We start from the raw sequence: 17,615 nt of genomic DNA, 5'->3' as shown, positions 1-17,615 counted from the left end.
AGACATTAAAACATTCGGGTTCCTTGGTCTCAATTTCACTTGGTCTCCTACCAGATCTACTACATAGGAACTCTGGATGGTGGCCTAGGGGACCTGCGTGTTAACTTCACCGCAGCAGGTGCTGGTGGTCTGCAGAGCTGTAAAGCTTGGTTTCAGCTCTGTGAAATCTTCGGCAAGTTACCTGCCCTCTCTGCGCCTCCGTTTTCTTATTTGTAAGAGGTGGCTGTCAATGATTGGCATGGGCAGTAAGTGATAGAATGTATGTAAAGCACCTGCCTCCTAACTGGCATTCCCCTAAAGTCAGAGTCCTTCATTCCCTCTCCTTGGAGAGGGTGTTAAAATTGAACTCAGTTGATGGTGGAAAACAATTGAAAGTGGGTCAGGTCGATGGTGCGTGTTGTGTTCAATCATATGGTTCTCGCCCATCAGTCTGGAGGATATGGTCCTGGCAGAGGCCAGCTCTCCTTTCAGCCCCATTTCCCTCCCTCCCTCCCTCCCTCCCTCCCTTCCTTCCTCCCTCCCTCCCTCCATCCTTCCTTCCCTTCTTTCCTCCCTTCCTTCCTTTGCAGCCTTGCTTTTCAAAATCCTCACCAGAGGAAATTTTCCCCATTGATTTTCATACAGAGTGAAGGAAGGAAGGAGGAGGGGAGAGAGAGAGAGAGAGAAACACCTATGTGAGAGAGAGAGAGAGAGAGAGAGAGAGAGAGAAACACCTATGTGAGAGAGACACATCAATTGGTTGCCTCTTGCACTTTCCTCTATTGGGCCAGGGATCAAACCTGCACCCAGGTACATATGTGCCCTTGATTGGTTTCTTTTCTTTTCTTTTTTAATATATTTTTTATTGATATCAGAGAGGAAGGGAGAGGGAGAGAGAGATAGAAACATCAATGATGACAGAGAGTCATTGATTGGCTGCCTCCTGCACGCCCCTTACTGGGGATCGAGCCCGCAACCTGGGCATGTGCCCTTGACCGGAATCGAACCCGGGACCTTTCAATCCGCAGGCTGACACTCTATCCACTGAGCCAATCCAGCTCGGGCCCCTTGACTGTTAATTGAACCCGAGACTCTTCGGTGCACAGGCTAATGCTCTAACTACTGAGAAACACTGCCATGGCTCCCTCCAACTCCCATTTTTCATAGGGTCAATAGATGGTGTGGTTAATAGACAACTCCCGTCCTGCCTGATTTATATTGTTCATTGGTGACTGGTCCAATTTTCACCTTTGGTTCCTCTTTCTGTTCTTGGGTTCTTGCTACAGAAACGAGTCACCAGGCCCTTCAGAACATGCCCAAAGTGCTCCGTGATGTCGAAGCCCTTAAACAGGAGGCGTCTTTTCTGAAAGAACAAATGATTCTTGTCAAGGAGGACATTAAAAAGTTTGAACAGGACACATCGCAGTCAATGCAGGTATTTTGGCTCCTGCCCGAATGCTGACTCGTGGTTTTGGAAGACGTTCACTCTCAGAGTGGGAGGCCAGCGTTAGCTCAGAATTCTACCAAGCACTCAGACTGCTCTCCTGCTGCGTTCTTTCAGTGTATTCATCTCTGTTCAGCACCCGCTGGACGTTTAGCCATGTGATTGGTGTTGTGAGGGCACAGGAGCTCCCTGAGATAGGAACGTGCCGCAATGCTTAGGTCTCAAGTCACTGATGGGAGGCAGAGAAAATGGAACAGCTGCTTCCTTGGCTTCTGACCCCTTTCCCTTTCAGGTGTTGGTAGAAATTGACCAGGTGAAGTCCAGGATGCAGCTTGCCGCCGAGTCCCTGCAGGAAGCAGACAAGTGGAGCACGTTGAGTGCTGACATTGAGGAGACATTCAAGACTCAGGTAGGTGTCTTGGTCAGGGGATGTGCAGTCTGTTCAGGGAACTGGAGGTTTGGGGAAGCTAATGAGATACCCATTCACTCACAACCATAGGGGTAGGAAATGGCCACGGACAGAAGCATTCAGACACGGGGAAGGGACAGCCTGAGTGTGCTCTCAGCATACCCACCCTCTTTACTTCGCACCCTCTGCTGACTGAAGCCTCTTAGTCCCAGAGAGTGAATTCAGGAGAAGCCCCTATAAAAAGGCAGAGGGAACAGTGATTGAGAGCGTGGACTGTGGGCAGAGGGGCCATACACACTGCAGGATCACGGTGAGTTAGCCCCTCCCAGGCTGCCAGATGTGGAAAGTAGTGAAAGTTGCGTATCAGGATGAAGTGAGATGAGGTCTTATGGAAAAGTCTTTTACTTGTAAAGCAAAATGGATTATTTATCATCTCTTGTTATTTTTGAAAAATTTAAAAATGTGATAAATGTATGTGAGAAAAACTTTAGTAAAGAGGAATAAACAACAACAAAAAGTCTTTCTCGTAACCCTGACACCCCCTACTTCCCATACAAACTCTGTTATCATCTTTATGCCTGTCCTTCCAGATACACACACAGATACCTGTTCCCTGCCCTTCTCCCCCCACAAGTGTGAGCACTGCTTTGCACCTTGTATTTTTTTTTTTTTTTTAGAGATAGAGGATGGGGGAGGAAGAGAGAAACACTGATGTGAGAGCACAACATCTATCGGCTGCCTCCTGCACGTGCCCCACCAGGGATCGAGCCTGCAACCCAGGCATGTGCCCTGACTGGGAATCGAACTGGTAACCTCCTGGTGCACAGGATGGCACCCAACCAACTGAGCCATACCAGCCAGGGCCAGTTATCATTGCCTTTATGTACAACAGAACCATACTCCCTCCCCTTCTATTTCAGAGCCTTACAGGGTGCAGACAAGTCCAATTGATCTGGCTTTATAGATGTAGGTTGCAACTCTTACTGAATTCTTGGCGTGTGTATGAGAGAGAATGGATTTAATTACGGTCTCTGAGTTTAACCTGGTGAACTACTAATGCTAATTGCTTTTCTCCTTCCCACTGTCCTGTTACCCAGAACTGCCCGCGCGGCGCACAGTCCCACATGCCTCCAGCCGCACTCCCCCGAGGCACTTAGAACCTGAAGTCTTTGTTTCCGTCCTGGGCTACTCTCCTCTGGCTCCTTCTTTCAGCTTCCTGCCTTGGTTAACGGCATCATTTTCCACGCCAGTATCCAGGGTGGAACCTCAGCAGTCCTTACTTGCTCCTTCTCCATCCCTCTCTTTTTTTTTTTTTTTTAAAAATATATTTTATTCATTTTTTACAGAGAGGAAGGGAGAGAGATAGAGAGTTAGAAACATCGATGAGAGAGAAACATCGACCAGCTGCCTCCTGCACACCTCCCACTGGGGATGTGCCCGCAACCCAGGTACAATGCCCTCGACCGGAATCGAACCCGGGACCCCTCAGTCCGCAGGCCGACGCTCTATCCACTGAGCCAAACCGGTTTCGGCCTCCATCCCTCTCTTATTTCTCCTCTGTTATCTGTCCTTTTCGTTCCTCTGCCACCACTCTAGTCATGCTTCCCAGTCGTTTTCCTGCTAGACCAGCAGTCGGCAACCGGTGGTCCGCGGACCACTGATGGTCCGTGAGGTCCGAAAGGTTGGTGACCGCTGTGCTAGACCATTGCAGCAACCCTCGTGGGTCTTGCTGCCAGGTCCCTCCCATGTTCCAGTGTATCCTCCACAAGGGACCAGGGAGAGATTCTAAAGCAGTGGTTCTCAACCTTCCTAATGCTGCGACCCTTTAATACAGTTCCTCATGTTGTGGTGACCCCCAATTTCATTGTTACAAATTGAACATAGTTAAAGCATAGTGATTAATCACAAAAACAATATGTGATTATATCTGTGTTTTCCGATGGTCTTAGGCGACCCCTGTGAAAGGGTTGTTCGACCCCCAGGTTGAGAACCACTGTTCTAAAGCATAGATTGGCACTGGTCATTTCCCTGTTCCTTGCCTTCCCATTTAAAAAAAAAGTTGTTTTTTTAAAATTTTATTTCAGAGAGGAAGGGAGAGGGAGAGAGAGATAGAAACATCAGTGATGAGAGAGAATGATTGAGCCCATAACCTGGGCATGTGCCCTGATCAGGAATCAGACCAGGACCTCCTGGTTCATAGGTCGATGCTTAACTACTGAGTCATGCTGGTTGGCCTCCATCCCCCATTTTCCTTTTCTTTCTTTTCTTTTTTTTCATTTAATCCTCATCTGAGGATATTTTTTCCACTGATTTTTAGAGAGAGTGGAAGGGAGAGGGAGAAACAGAGAGAAACATGGATGTGAGAGAGACACATTGATTGGTTGCCTCCCGCATGCCCCCAACCAGGGCCGGGAGCCTGCAACCAAGATACACGACCTTGACTGAAATTGAACCCGGGACCCTTCAGTCTGCAGGCTCTATCCACCGAGCCAAACCAACTAGGGCTCGATCCCCCATTTTCTACCAGATAAATCTTATGCACACTCACAGGACATAGCCTGTCTTCCACAGCAGGGTGTGTGGTTTTTCCCGTGGCCGCCCCCTCCGTATGAATTCCACATCTTGGCTGCTGTGGACTGTTAACGCCATCCATTCATGTCTTCCTTCTTTGCCCGAAAGGTCCTTCCTTTCCTTTTCTTACAGGCAGGAGACCTCCACTCGTCCGTCAAGGCCCCGCTGTAGTAGCACCTCCTCTTACTCTCTGCTAGCCCTCGCCTCGCACAGGCAGCATGAAGTGCTCCCTCACCTGTGCTCCTGTACGTCTTAAACTGTATTGCAATCTCCTGTCCCAGTACTCTGTGAACTCCAGGCCAGCAACATGACCTCCCTCCTCTTTGTGTCTCAAACCCCTAATACATTGTCTGACAAACCATAGACGCGTGGAATGCTGAGGTGAAATGCAGTTAGTTATTACACCCTTAATTCTACAAAAATAGCATTTACTTTTCTCATTATGAACATAATATATGTGTCTTAGGAGAATTGGAAAATTCAGAAAAATACATGGAAGGAAATAAAATGATCCCCATTCATATTCCCTAGTAATATGTTTTTTATGTCTACTAGGTATTTTTTAAAAGTATTTGTGCATATTTGTACTTATATATTTTTATATTTATGCATATATTATAGGTGATATAAATCTGTATATACATTCAAACCTCAGTTCTTGAACATCTGCCATCTCAAACAATTCGGTTCTTGACCAAGTTGTTCATGGAAAAAATGCTTGTCAAACAAATTTCGGTTCTCGACCTGACAATTCTTTGTATTTCTCAGACCACAAAGGAGAGAATGCACAAGTGTGTCAGGTTACTGTTAAACCAGTGGTTCCCAAACTTATTTGGCCTACCGCTCCCTTTCCAGAAAAAATATTACTCAGCGCCCCCTGGAAATTAATTTTTTTAAAATTTTAATAGCAATTAAACAGAAAGATATATGTATTAATGTTTCTACCTTTTTCGTAAAATATAGTAACGAAAGGTGTAAATTAGAAACATTGAAGTTTGAAATTATGAAACTATTTATTGAACTCAGAATAGAAAGGTAATACAAAAAAAGTTAAAACAAATGCACCTGTGGCCATCACCGCCTCCCTGGATCACTGGCAGCGCCCACCAGGGGGCGGTAGCGCCCACTTTGGGAATCACTGTGTTAAACCTCAGCTTTTTAACATCTCGGAAAATTGTGCTGTGAATATTTTTTTTTAAATATATTTTATTGATTTTTTTACAGAGAGGAGGGGAGAGGGATAGAGAGTTAGAAACATCGATGAGAGAGAAACATCGATCAGCTGCCTCTTGCACACCCCCTACTGGGGATGTGCCCACAACCAAGGTACATGCCCTTGACCGGAATCGAACCTGGGACCCATGAGTCTGCAGGCCGACACTCTATCCGCTGAGCCAAACTGGTTAGGGCATGTGCTGTGAATATTTTTGTGTGTGTTTTTGCTTTTGTTGCTGGTGAAATGGATGATTAGCACAATTTTAAAACATAAAGAGGCCATCAAGAGTGTGATGTTGCCCTGGCTGCTATGGATCAGTGGTTAGAGCATCGACCCACTCATCAAAGAGTCTTGGGTTTGATTCATGGTCAAGGGCAAGTACCTGTGTTGCAGCTTCGATCCCCGGCCCCCAGTTGGGGCTTGTGTGGGAGGCAACCAATTGATGTGTCTCTCTCACATCAAGTCAGGCTCACTCTCTTTGTCTCTTTCTCCCTCCTTCCTTTTTGCCCTCCCTCCCGCCCTTCCACTCTCTCTAAAAATCAATGGAGCCCGTCCCGCGTGGCTCAGTGGTTGCTCGTCCACCTATGAACCAGGAGGTCACGATTTGATTCCCTGTCGGGGCACCTGCCCACGTTGTGGGCTTGATCCCCAGTGTGGGGCGTGCAAGAAGCAGCTGATCAATGGTTCTCTCTCATTGCTGTTTCTCTCTCCCTCTTCCTTCCTCTCTGAAATCAATAAAAAATATATATTTTTTTTTTTCAAAAGAAGAGCTTACTTTAAAAATAAAATTAAAAATAAATGGAAAAAATATCCTTGGGTGAGGATTAACAAAGAAATAAAAAAAAGTGTTGATACTGCTAACGGTGTGCTCATCACAGGCAATTGGCAAGGTAGAAAGCCTGTTGTTGATTTGGATAAATGAAAAGCAGTTAGCCTGTGACAGCATTTCGGAGGCAGTGATATGTGAGAAAGTGAAGATGCTGCATGCTGACCCGAAAGACAGCCTGGAAGGATGCTGAATGTGATTCGTTTAAGGCTAGTAGGGGGTAGTTTGTTTATAGATTAAACAGTACATTAGTCATGTACGGTATATAAGAAAGGTTAAAGGAGGGAATCATTTGGGGGTCTGGAATAACTTCAATTTATATTCTTTTTTAAAAATATATTTTTATTGATTTCAGAGAGGAAGGGAGAGGGAGAGATAGAAACATCAGTGATGAGAGAGAATCATTGATCGATTGCCTCCTGGACGCCTCCCACTGAGGATCCAGCCCTCAACCCAGGCATGTGCCCTGACTGGGAATTGAACCGTGACCTCCTGGTTTATAGGTTGATGCCTAACGACTGAACAACACCAGCCAGGCCAATTTACATTATTTCTAAGTGGGGAGGAAATGATTCAGTTTTTGAACAAACTCCTTCTTGAACAGCCTTCTGGAGTGAATTAAGTTAGAGAACTGAGGTCCCACTGTATTCTAATGTCTATATGCTTTTTATTTTTTAATTTAATCATCACCTAAGGATATGTTCATTGATTTTAGAGAGAAAGGAAGGGAGGGAGGGAGAGAGAGAGAAGGAAAGAGAAACATCTATCAGCTGCCTTCTGTATGCCCCCTACTGGCGATTGACTCGCAACCTGGCATGTGCCCTGACCAGGAATTGAGCCTGCAACCTTTTTGGTGCGTGGGATGATGCTCCAACCAACTGGGCCACCTGGCCAGGGTTCTGTGGTTTTTTTTATCCTGTTTATTTCACTTAATAGTTAGTGGTAAGTATTTTGCTGTGTAATTAATAATTTTCAAAAACATAATTTTTTGTGGTTGTACAATATTCCACCTGCTATTTGAATGACCCATAATTTATATTTTATTTAGTATTATGGAAGATTTAGGTTGCTTTCAGGTTTTTGTTATTACAACACTAAAATCATACTAATTCTATATAATAAAAGCCTAAGTGTCCGGTTGTCCGTTCAATCAAAATGTACTATGCTAATGATATGCTAAGGCTGCTCAACCGCTTGCTATGACGTGCACTGACCACCAGAAGGCAGACAGTCAACTAGTCGACCAGTTGCTATGATGTGCACTTACCACCAGGGGGCAGACGCTCCGACCAGTAGGTTACCTTGCTGCTGGGGTCCAGCCGATCGGGACTGGGCGAGACAAGCCGGACACACCCTGGAGCCCTCCCATAGTCCCTCCCCGGCTGGCCAACCTCCCGTGTCCCTCCCTGGCCCCGATTGTGCACTGGTGGGGTCCCTCGGCCTGGCACCTGCACCCTCTCGCAATCCGGGACCCCTCAGGGGATGTCAGAGAGCTGATTTTGGCCCGATCCCATAGGCTAGGCCAAGGGACCCCACTGGTGCACAAATTCGTGCACTGGGCCTCTAGTTAATTATAACATATTAATATTTTTGTGTCCTCTGATAAGTTCCTTAGACAAATTTGTAGAAGAGGGAATACCAGATCAAAGATGTGAATATTTTTAAGTCTCTTGATGCATGGTACTGAATTGCCTTCTAGAAAGACATATAAATTTATGGTACCAGACAGACTTTTTTTTTGTATCCTCACAAACAGTAGCTATTATAATTTTTTAAAAGTTTTTCCAGCCCTGGCTGGTTTGACTCAGTGAATAGAGCGTTGGCCTGCAGACTGAAGGGTCCTGGGTTTGATTCCAGCCAAGAGCACATGTCCGGGTTGTGGGCTCGATCCCCAGTGGGGGTGTGCAGGAGGCAGCCAATCATTGATGTTTCTATCTCTCTCTTCCTCTCCCTTCCTCTCTGAAATTAATAAAAGAAATATATTTAAAAAAAGTTTTTCCAATTGGTTAGGAAGATGGCACTTTCTAATTTTAATATGTATTTGAGTACTAATAATAGTCAACATGTTTATTGGCCATTTTCTTATGCTTTTTCATGCATTTTGTCCATTATTAACTGAAGTAGCAGGGGTGTTTTAAAATAAGTATCCTTTGTGTTGGTCTTCTTATAGGACATAGCCGTGATTTCCGCCAAGCTAACAGGTATGCAAAACAGCTTAATGATGCTCGTGGACACACCGGACTACTCAGAAAAGTGTGTGCACTTGGAGGCCTTGAAAAACAGGCTGGAGGCCTTGGCCAGTCCCCAGATCGTTGCAGCGTTCACCTCGCAGTCTGTAGGTGAGTGCTGGCTATTTCTTACCTCTGTGTACCCCTCTTTACAAATTTAAGATTTTCTGAGTGCTCAGTCTTTACAGTGCCTCAGTGTTGATTAAATTATGTAGATTGAAAGTAAATTGTGACTTTATGTCAGTTGCCTTTTTTCAACATTGTATATGAAAAAGTTCAAAGTACAGAAAAGTTGAAATAAGTCTACAATAAACACACCATCAGGATCCTAGCATTGGCATTTTGCCATATTTGCTTTGTCACATGTCTACCCATTTGACCACCTTTCTACTCATCATCTTTGATGCATTTCAAAGTAAGTTGCAGACATCAGTAAGCTTCACTCCTAAACACTTCAGATTCATGTTAATAACTTGAGTTTAGTATTGGTTTGTGATTTGTTTCTTATTTGGGGTAAAATTTACATGTAGAGAAATGAACAGATCTTAAGTGTACCACTTGATAAGTTGTGACCCTTGTCAAAGAACATTATGTGGGTATGTTACTTTCCAGTGTTATTTTAACACATGTGTTTATCTGACTCTCCCTTTCCCTTTGCCCCACAAAATGTTTGGTAAACCAGGAAGAAACAGCAGTAAAACTGTTTTCTTACCTTTACAGCTGTTTGGTTTTTTTTTGTTTTTTTTCCCACAGTTGTTTGTTTTGCACAAAACATAATCTGTCCACTGCTCCCGCTTCCTTCACTCACAAGCCCTTCTGCTCTGGGTTTAATGTTCTTCTCATCCTGTTGCATTGAACTCTCCAACAACTGTCACCAGCAACCTTGGAGGCCTCATCCATTTATACTTCGCTGTTTCTCATTGTCAACAAGTGTTAATATTTTTTGCTCCCTTCTTTCTGAAACGCTCCCCTCCCTGGCTCCTGAGAGGGAGTATTGATTTTGTTTATATGATGGCACATTTCCGATGATTTAAATTAAGTCACGAGAAGGTGCTATCTTGGGTTCTGTATGCTGTCTTAAATTTGTTTTAGGATGGTGGCATGTGCTGAGACCAGGCTTCATTAGTTATTTTTTTGGAAATCTATAGCTAGCTAGTTAATATGAATATGCAGACCTGTGTATATATAAACTCTTATCATACATATAAACATTATAAAATTTCATTGTACTGAGTTTGACCATATACTTTATTATTAAACTAGGACACTTTTAGAGGAAAAGGGAGTGCTTTTAATCATGAAGCTGGGACAACAGTTGTAAACTGTCACCCCTGTTCCCATATAGAACCCTTGAGAATGATCCTGTGGCTAGTTGAGTTTTCCGTGTGGGTGAGAGCAGCTTAATAACCAAACAACTATGCTGTCCTCCCTCTGAAGATTTGCTAACTGGGAGCTTCGCAGTTCAGTCCTCCTGGTAGTCAGACCTGCAAAGGCCTGGCCTCCCTGCCCTGGGGGAAAGCCACACCTAAATGGAACTCACAGTCAGCCCTCAATACTACTGTGTTAGCTAGTCACAAAAATTATTGTAACATTTTATTAAATGCCTTTTTAATAGATGCTTTTGTTAAAAGCATCTATCAAGATTGAATGTATTATTTTTATTTTCTCTGACCTACTAATATGGCAAATCACATTAATAGCATTTCTGATTGTTGCATTATTCTGCAATTCAACAAGCCCCACTTGTCCATGGTGGGTGTGTGTATGTGTGTGTTCATGTCCTACTGGATGTTTGCTGACATTTTACTTAGAATTTTTTTGTTGAGATCACATAAGTGAATATTTTGTCAGGTTGTAGTACCATGATTCTGTTGGCCTCATGAAAACATTGGGAAGCTTTCTGTCTTTCTTCTTTTTCTTTTTAATCCTCATTTGAGAATATTTTTCCATTGATTTTTTTTTTTTTTAAGAGAGAGTAGAAGGAAGGGGGAGAGGCAGAGAGAGAGAAACTTCGATGTGAGAGAGACACATTCATTGGTTGCCTCCTGCACACACCCTGACCAAGGCTGGGTTGAACCTGCAACCGAGGTACATGCTCTTGACAGGAATCGAACCTGGGACCCTTCAGTCTGCAGGCCATTGTTCTTTCCACTTCTCTTTTAGGATTTAAATAGCATTTTTATCAATATTGTTATGACCCCCTTGAGTACTTTTTGTCTGCAGTTCCACTTGCATATGAATATTATGACTTCTGTCTATTCTTATGCCAGTACCACACTGTTTTGATTATTGTGGCTTTGTAGTAAGTTTATTTTTTATTTCATTTTAGAGAGGAAGGGAAGGAGAAATAGAGAAACATCAATGTGAGAGAGAAACGTTGATCAGTTGCCCCCTGACCGTGTCCCAACCAGAAATCAAACCCAAAACTTGGGCATGTGCCCTGACTGGGAATTGAACCCACCACCTTTTGGTGTATTGGACAATGCTCCAACCAGCTGAGCCACAGGGGCAGGGCGGGTAAGTTTTGAAATGAAGTGTGAGATCACCAGTGTGGATGAGCACTGGGGTACCCAGTGATACCATGCGGCACAGGTCTTCTTCCCACACCTGGCCGTGACCTCCCTTCGCTCCCTGTCTTCACTCCTTTCCAGAGTGCTGCTTCGTGTTTATGTTCAGAGCTCTCCCAGCAGTTCCACTCCTCTTGAACCAAAATGATTGCATTGCATTCTTTGAAGTTTGTAGTACAGGTATTTTCCTGGCTTTAACGTAGATGAAATGGTGTTGTGTTTCTTTTGGTGGTTAATTTTGCTATCAGGAAGGCCCCCCCCTCCCCCTCCCCCCCAAAAAAAAGAAAGAAAAAAAAAGAAAAAAGTAATGTGCTCTTTAATCAGTCATCTTTCCTGGAAGGCCAAGGTGCTGCTACTTTTTCTTTTCTTTTTTTTCTTTTTAACATTTTTATTGATTTCAGAGAGGAAGGGATAAGGAGAGAGAGAGAGATAGAGACATCAGTGATGAGAGAGAATCATTGATTGTCTGGGTGCCTCCTGCACATTCCCTACTGGGGATCAAGCCCACAACCCAGGCATGTGCCCTGACCAGGAATCCAGCCATGACATCTTGGTTCACAGGTCGATGCTCAACCATACCAGCCGGGTAAAGTGCTTCTTTACCTAGCAGTTTTTAAAGGGAGAGCTCTGATAAATTTGTACATCCCCAACACATACCCTTTTCTATTTGTCTCCCAGAGTGACAATCTCTGTAATAGACATGCCTGCTTTGTTTTATACAACCAGTTGATAAGTTGAATCAACTTTCTGTGGCATAATTTTACATGTAATAGAAAGATGCATTTATTTATGCCATCTTATGAAAAGAATAAGCATTTAAAGGCAAATAGTAATTTCCTCACCCATAGATTCCTACTCATTAAAGCAGTATCTACAGTATTGGCAGGTTTCCAGAGTTTAGCTGATTGTCTCTGCAGTGGTTGCTATTACAGATTTTCCTTCTTAGCAGTTTATTGGGCTTCCTAGAGATGAAGGGGAGCAAAGCAGATATAAAAGGTGGGTCAGCTCAGGTTTTTTTCTTCTTTTTAATTGAATCCTAAGACTGTGGCATCTATGCTTTGGCCAGAAGGGGGCAGTGTTGCTGCACATTGAGGGCCAGCAGGGACCAGCCTTCCGTTTTCCTGCGGTCATCCTGGAAGCAAGGGCTTTGTGTAGTCATTTCCTCTCTAGGAAGCATGTCAGGACTTACTTGACATTAGACCCATAACTTGACTCTTAGAGCCCTTTGCTACGTGTGGAATGCTGATGTTTACCACGTTATTTACTTATTCCTTAAGCCACCAAATCTGGGGGTTGAGTTTGCATTTTTTTTATGGTTCCCATGTGGTATCACAGTAAGAATTTTCAAAGGGCTGACTAACTGGTAACTCTTACTTCAACATATTAATAATGTGAGGAACAGGGAATATCCAGATGAGTCAGGTAAGGTTTCTGCCCGTCAGGACAGCTTGGGCGAGGGTGAGGCCCGGAGAGACAGTGCACAGATAGTTACAAGATGGAATGTGAAAGCCGCCGAGGCCAGGACCAAGGAGAGGACGAAGGAAAACAGAGGACGCTTTTATGCAGGAGCTAGTATCTGCGCAGAACCCTGAAAGAGATGGATTTAAAAACATCTGAAAATATTTCTTATTATAAATGTAATGCGTGTAGAGGTTATTGGAAAGAAGATTGAGCAGTAAACTCACCATAGAGAGGACCGTTAGTGTTTTCTTCCAGTTTCCCCCCTTTGTATACATATATCTTTCAAGGAATGTATATATATTGAGTATATACATTTTTACTTTTTTGCCCCCAGTTAGCAATATAGTATGAGTATTTTCTCCTGGGTGTAAGATTTTGATAGGTGAGGAGAAGCATTTGGCAGAGGGAACAACATGTTTGAATGGTACAGAAGTAGGAAAACTGGGTCTGTTTTGGGGAATAATAAGTAAACCGATTTTTGTGGAGTGACTGTTGGGAAATGGTCATTGATGAGGCTGGAAAGAAAGGTTGGGGACAGCATGTTTTGCTTGAGCAGATGAAGGAGCTTCTGTTCAGGGAATATTCATCGCTGTTAGCATTTTATTAGTAAGTCTCCTGAGGAGTCTGGCTGAGAGGAAGCAGTGCTGACTGGAGATTGGACAGACCTAGCTTTAAATCTCTGGCTGCTGCATATGAACAATGAGACCACAGTTCCCTCAGTCACACGAGTGGAATACGACTGAGTCATTCTTGGGGGGATTAAGGGAGACAGCAGGAGCTGCCCAGGGGAGACATTCAGGGATCATTCATTCCTCTGGGACCTCCTGTTTGGAGACTGTGGCTCTTAGAGTGGCCCAAAGGGGACAGTTTCTACGAGGCTAGTGAGGAACGCTTGGAGATTCTGCTTGAATGAGAGCTGCAGCATTTCTAAAAGGCCTGCAGCTCAGCAGATTTAGCTAAATTACAGATTGGAAGTGCAGACCCACAAATGAGTTAATTGGCTTTGCTTTTTCTTGAGTTCAGCTAAATCCCCCCCCCCCCCCTCGTCAGCTACAATGTTGGAAAAGTTAAATCATACTGAAGGTCTTATAGGGGGAAAATAGCTTCTCTTCCTCTACCTCCTCATGCCCCACTTCCAGTCCCAGGAGACCACCACTTTTGATTTCTAGAGCTCTAGTTTTCTGGTATTTCCCTTTGCATTTCTGCATAATAAATGTATTACTTTATTTCTTCATATAAGATCTATTGACCCCATTGTTATAGCTAAGGATTTAGCTCTCATAGCTTTCCTCTCCCCCTTACCCATTCTCCTCCTATATTATCATTTTATTTATTTATTTAATTTACAAAAAAGTATTTTTATTGCCCTGGCTGGTTTGGCTCAGTGGATAGAGCGTCAGCCTGCAGACTGAAGGGTCCCAGGTTAGATTCCGGGTCAGGGCACATGCCCGGGTTGTGGGCTCAATCCCCAGTAGGGGACGTGCAGAAGGCAGCCCATCAATGATTCTCTCTCATTGTTGATATTTGTATCTCTCTCTCTCTCCCTCTCCCTTCCTCTCTGAAATTTTTGTATGCTCCATACTGGGGATCAAGCCCTGACCAGGGATCGAACCGTGACCTCCTGATTCATAGATCAATGCTCAACCACTGAGCCACGCCAGCGGGGCTATACCATCATTTTAAATCGAATTGAATAGTATTTATATTATCACAATTTTATAAATAGTTCCTTTATTTTTAACTCCTTTTCTGTTCAGCTTCATGTTTATCCTGAAGTGTCTGATTGCCTTTTTATTCTTTCTCTTCCTTCTTACCATCCATAGTTCTTAATTTTTTCCAAACACTGTATCTTGGGAGTAAGGCATTCTTCTGAGTTTCCCCTTGTCCCAGAGACTTCCCTTCTGGAGCTCTCTCTTCGCTGGTCTGGACCAGCACAGCTCCTGGAATTCTTTGCTAGGTCTGAGATTAAAATCTTGTGCCTGTCAGTTGTCATTATGGACAAGTCATAGGTGTTAAAGGTTGTCTCAGGAACCTTGGCCCTTCTGGTTGTGTGATCTTGACTAGCTTATTTATTCTGTTGGCAGTTTCTCTACCTTCTTGACTCAAGGGTTGCATGAAGTTAGTGAGGTTATGTAAAGGGGAAGCTTTGGAAGAAGTCCTGTGAGTGTACAAGTGGGCCCGGTAGCTTGTCCACAGCGAGTTTCTGTTCCTGTGACCTACTCCGCAGAGCTGTCTTGGACATTATCCTCACTTCTCTTTATATTTACTCACACACTCAAGCACATGCTCTGTTTGTCCAGGGCAGAGGAGCAGCGAGCAGGGGAGAAGGGTGAAGGGCGGTTCTCTCAGGCACATGCCTCAGGCCGGTTCCTGCGGGCTGTAGCTGGGAGCAAACAGGGTGATGTGCAGACTGATACAGTGGAGGAAGTACTTTAGGGAGCGGTCTCAGAGCATTTTTTTCTGTATATTTATTTCATTTAACAGGTAATTCTGACATCTCTTCTACATGCAGGGCACTCTGAGAAGTACTTACGTTGAAATAGAATGTGAAATTATATGTGAAAGCAGCATAAATAAATTTTGGGGACTCTTATTTTTTACTTTACTTTTTAAAAAAATATATTTTTATTGATTTCAGAAAGGAAGGGAAAGGGAGAGAGAAGTAGAAAGATCAATGATGAGAGAGAATCACTGATTGGCTGCCTCCTGCATGTCCCCTACTGGGGATCAAGCCTACATACAGCTTGGGCTTGTGCCCTGACTGGGAATTGAACTGGCGACCGCTTGGTGCATGGGAAGAGGCTCAACCAACTGAGCTGCACTGGCCAGGGCCCACAATGAATCTTGATGGCATTTCATGGACAGTCTTTTGCACCTCTGATCAATTACTTTAATCAGGAGGATTTGACGCCCTGGCTGGCCAGACCCTGCAGCCATTTATAGAGTCAGCTTCACTAGGAACATTTAAACGGAAAATGGGGGAATGAGAGGCAGATGCATGGTTCCTCAGAGAAGAACCTGAGTTCTTTTAGCAGAAAAGGGGCAGTAGAGGCAGTAGAGGTGGGGCTGCAAAAATAAGTTCACTTTAAGACCCCACAGTACCAGCAGGTGGCTCTGCACCAGCAGGTGCCCAGCAGTTATTCTGAATTGAATTAGAGGCATTTGCAGGAGCCTAGAGTCCTTATGATCGCCAGTGTAGGTTTCCTATTTCTGTTATTTGAACAGGAACTTCCCCCAGTTTTACAAATGTGTCTGTTTAATTTAAATGCACTAGTCTTGAAAAACTTGAATTCCTCTATAAGGGCTGAAGATCCATGTATTATTACTTTTAAGTTTCACAGTGGTTTACTAAATGGGTTTGTTATATAGCCCAATTTTGCTTTGTTACTAGTTTTAAGAAATAATAAATTCTGCTGTGTTGGGTAGAGATTGTAAAGTTGTGATTATATTTAGACTAGTAAACACTAGAAGTTTTTTCTAAAAACATTCTGTGAATATACACCAAAATGTTGCCAGTGTTTAACAGAGTGTGATAGGATTAGAGGCAGTTTTTTTCTTCTTCTGTTTTCTGTCTCCTACATGACATGCTGTAATACTGCTGACGTAAGCTAGGTGCTTGTTGGTCTCCAGGCCAGTCCTGAGCTGGTATCGCCTAAGGTCCTGTTCCCTGGGGCCCCTTCCAGTTGCCAACGCTGTTCACTCTGCAGTTGTGCTTCCCTGTACTCAGAAGTGATGCACTTTAAATCTGGTGACAGAGAATCTGGGTGACAGAGGACTGATGGTGCTATTTTTTAGGTGCCTATGCTGTGCCCGGTGATGCCTAACGTCTAACCTTCACAACGACCCTGTTGTAAATGGTTTAGGCTAACTGGGACACACAGCTTTACCCCATGCTTGGCACGTATGCGAATGAGCAGTTGGCCCTAAATGGTAGTTTCTGTAAAAAGGTTATGTCTACACCTTAGCCAGATGAGTTAAGTTCCCACAACTCAAGACCGAAGCCCTTACACCCTTAAAGGCCATAGCCCATTTCTCTGTCCCTTCTCTACCACCGTCCACACCACGACTAACAACCTGCATCTCACTGACCACCAAGGAAGGAGGAGAGCTGGAACTTGAAGGGCAGGCACAGGAAATGTGCGGGGCACAGGGAGCAGAGCCTGCAAGGTCCCTGGCTTCTCCCTGGCATGTCAGCCGTAGCTTAAGGACTGGGTCGTCACAACCCCTCCAACTCTCCCCCCACAACAGCCCCTCCAAAAACCCCGCCCTGGCAGCTCAGTGCTGCACTGTGGCCCGAAGACCTGGGAGGGGGCAGTTATTCGCAAGCACAGGCTCTGGTGCTGCAGCCTGACCCCAGCGCCGCTGTGCAGCGCGGCGTTTACTAGTACTGCCTACCATGGACTGTGCTGGCCCCTAGAAACAGTGAAATAAGACAGGAGGGGTCCCAGTCCTGTGGAGCTTATATTTCTTTCTTTTTTTAAATCCTCACCCGAGGATATTTTTCCATTGAGTTTTAGAGAGAGTGGAAGAGAGAGGGAAAGACAGAGAGGTGTCATGTGAGTATTAGATGGGGCCGTGTAGGTGGGGCTGGAGGAGGGGTGGTGCTCACGTGGGCTAGCAGTTGACTTGCAAGCTGCCGATGCTCTTTGGGCTGCAGTGTTCACCGGGCACGGGCTTGGTTGACGGTTGTTTTAGATCCTCTTGAGGCTGATGTGTTATGATTCAGCCTCGGAGCCAGGCAGGCGAGTTGCTTAAAGCACAGAATTGTCGGGGGCTCTCACCCTTCCTCGCACAACTCTGAGCGGCAGTTCCTTCAGTTACAGCCTAAGCCCCACCCGTGATTCTAACTCTTTTTCTAGTCCCATGTAACGATTACTTGGCCGATGTGTAGTCTTAGCTATATTAATGGTGCTT

General features: G+C 44.5%; 1 protein-coding gene across 3 annotated transcripts in view; it reads left to right on the top strand.

Moving 5' to 3' along the window:
* The window catches only part of COG7 (component of oligomeric golgi complex 7), a 62,473-nt gene that overhangs the window by 5,394 nt on the left and 39,464 nt on the right, over positions 1 to 17,615 (top strand). For all 3 annotated transcript variants that reach the window (XM_023751558.1, XM_023751557.1, XM_006085860.3), the window contains exons 2-4: positions 1,266 to 1,414; positions 1,716 to 1,832; positions 8,616 to 8,784. In XM_023751558.1, the coding sequence (XP_023607326.1) occupies positions 1,266 to 1,414; positions 1,716 to 1,832; positions 8,616 to 8,784 (435 nt within the window). The remainder of the gene's footprint in view (positions 1 to 1,265; positions 1,415 to 1,715; positions 1,833 to 8,615; positions 8,785 to 17,615) is intronic.

This window comes from Myotis lucifugus, unplaced genomic scaffold, assembly GCF_000147115.1.
Source record: "Myotis lucifugus unplaced genomic scaffold, Myoluc2.0 scaffold_22, whole genome shotgun sequence".
NCBI classification, from domain to species: domain Eukaryota; kingdom Metazoa; phylum Chordata; class Mammalia; order Chiroptera; family Vespertilionidae; genus Myotis; species Myotis lucifugus.
The sequence above is the reverse complement of the archived record's forward strand: the minus strand, read 5'-3'. Positions and strand labels throughout refer to the sequence as shown.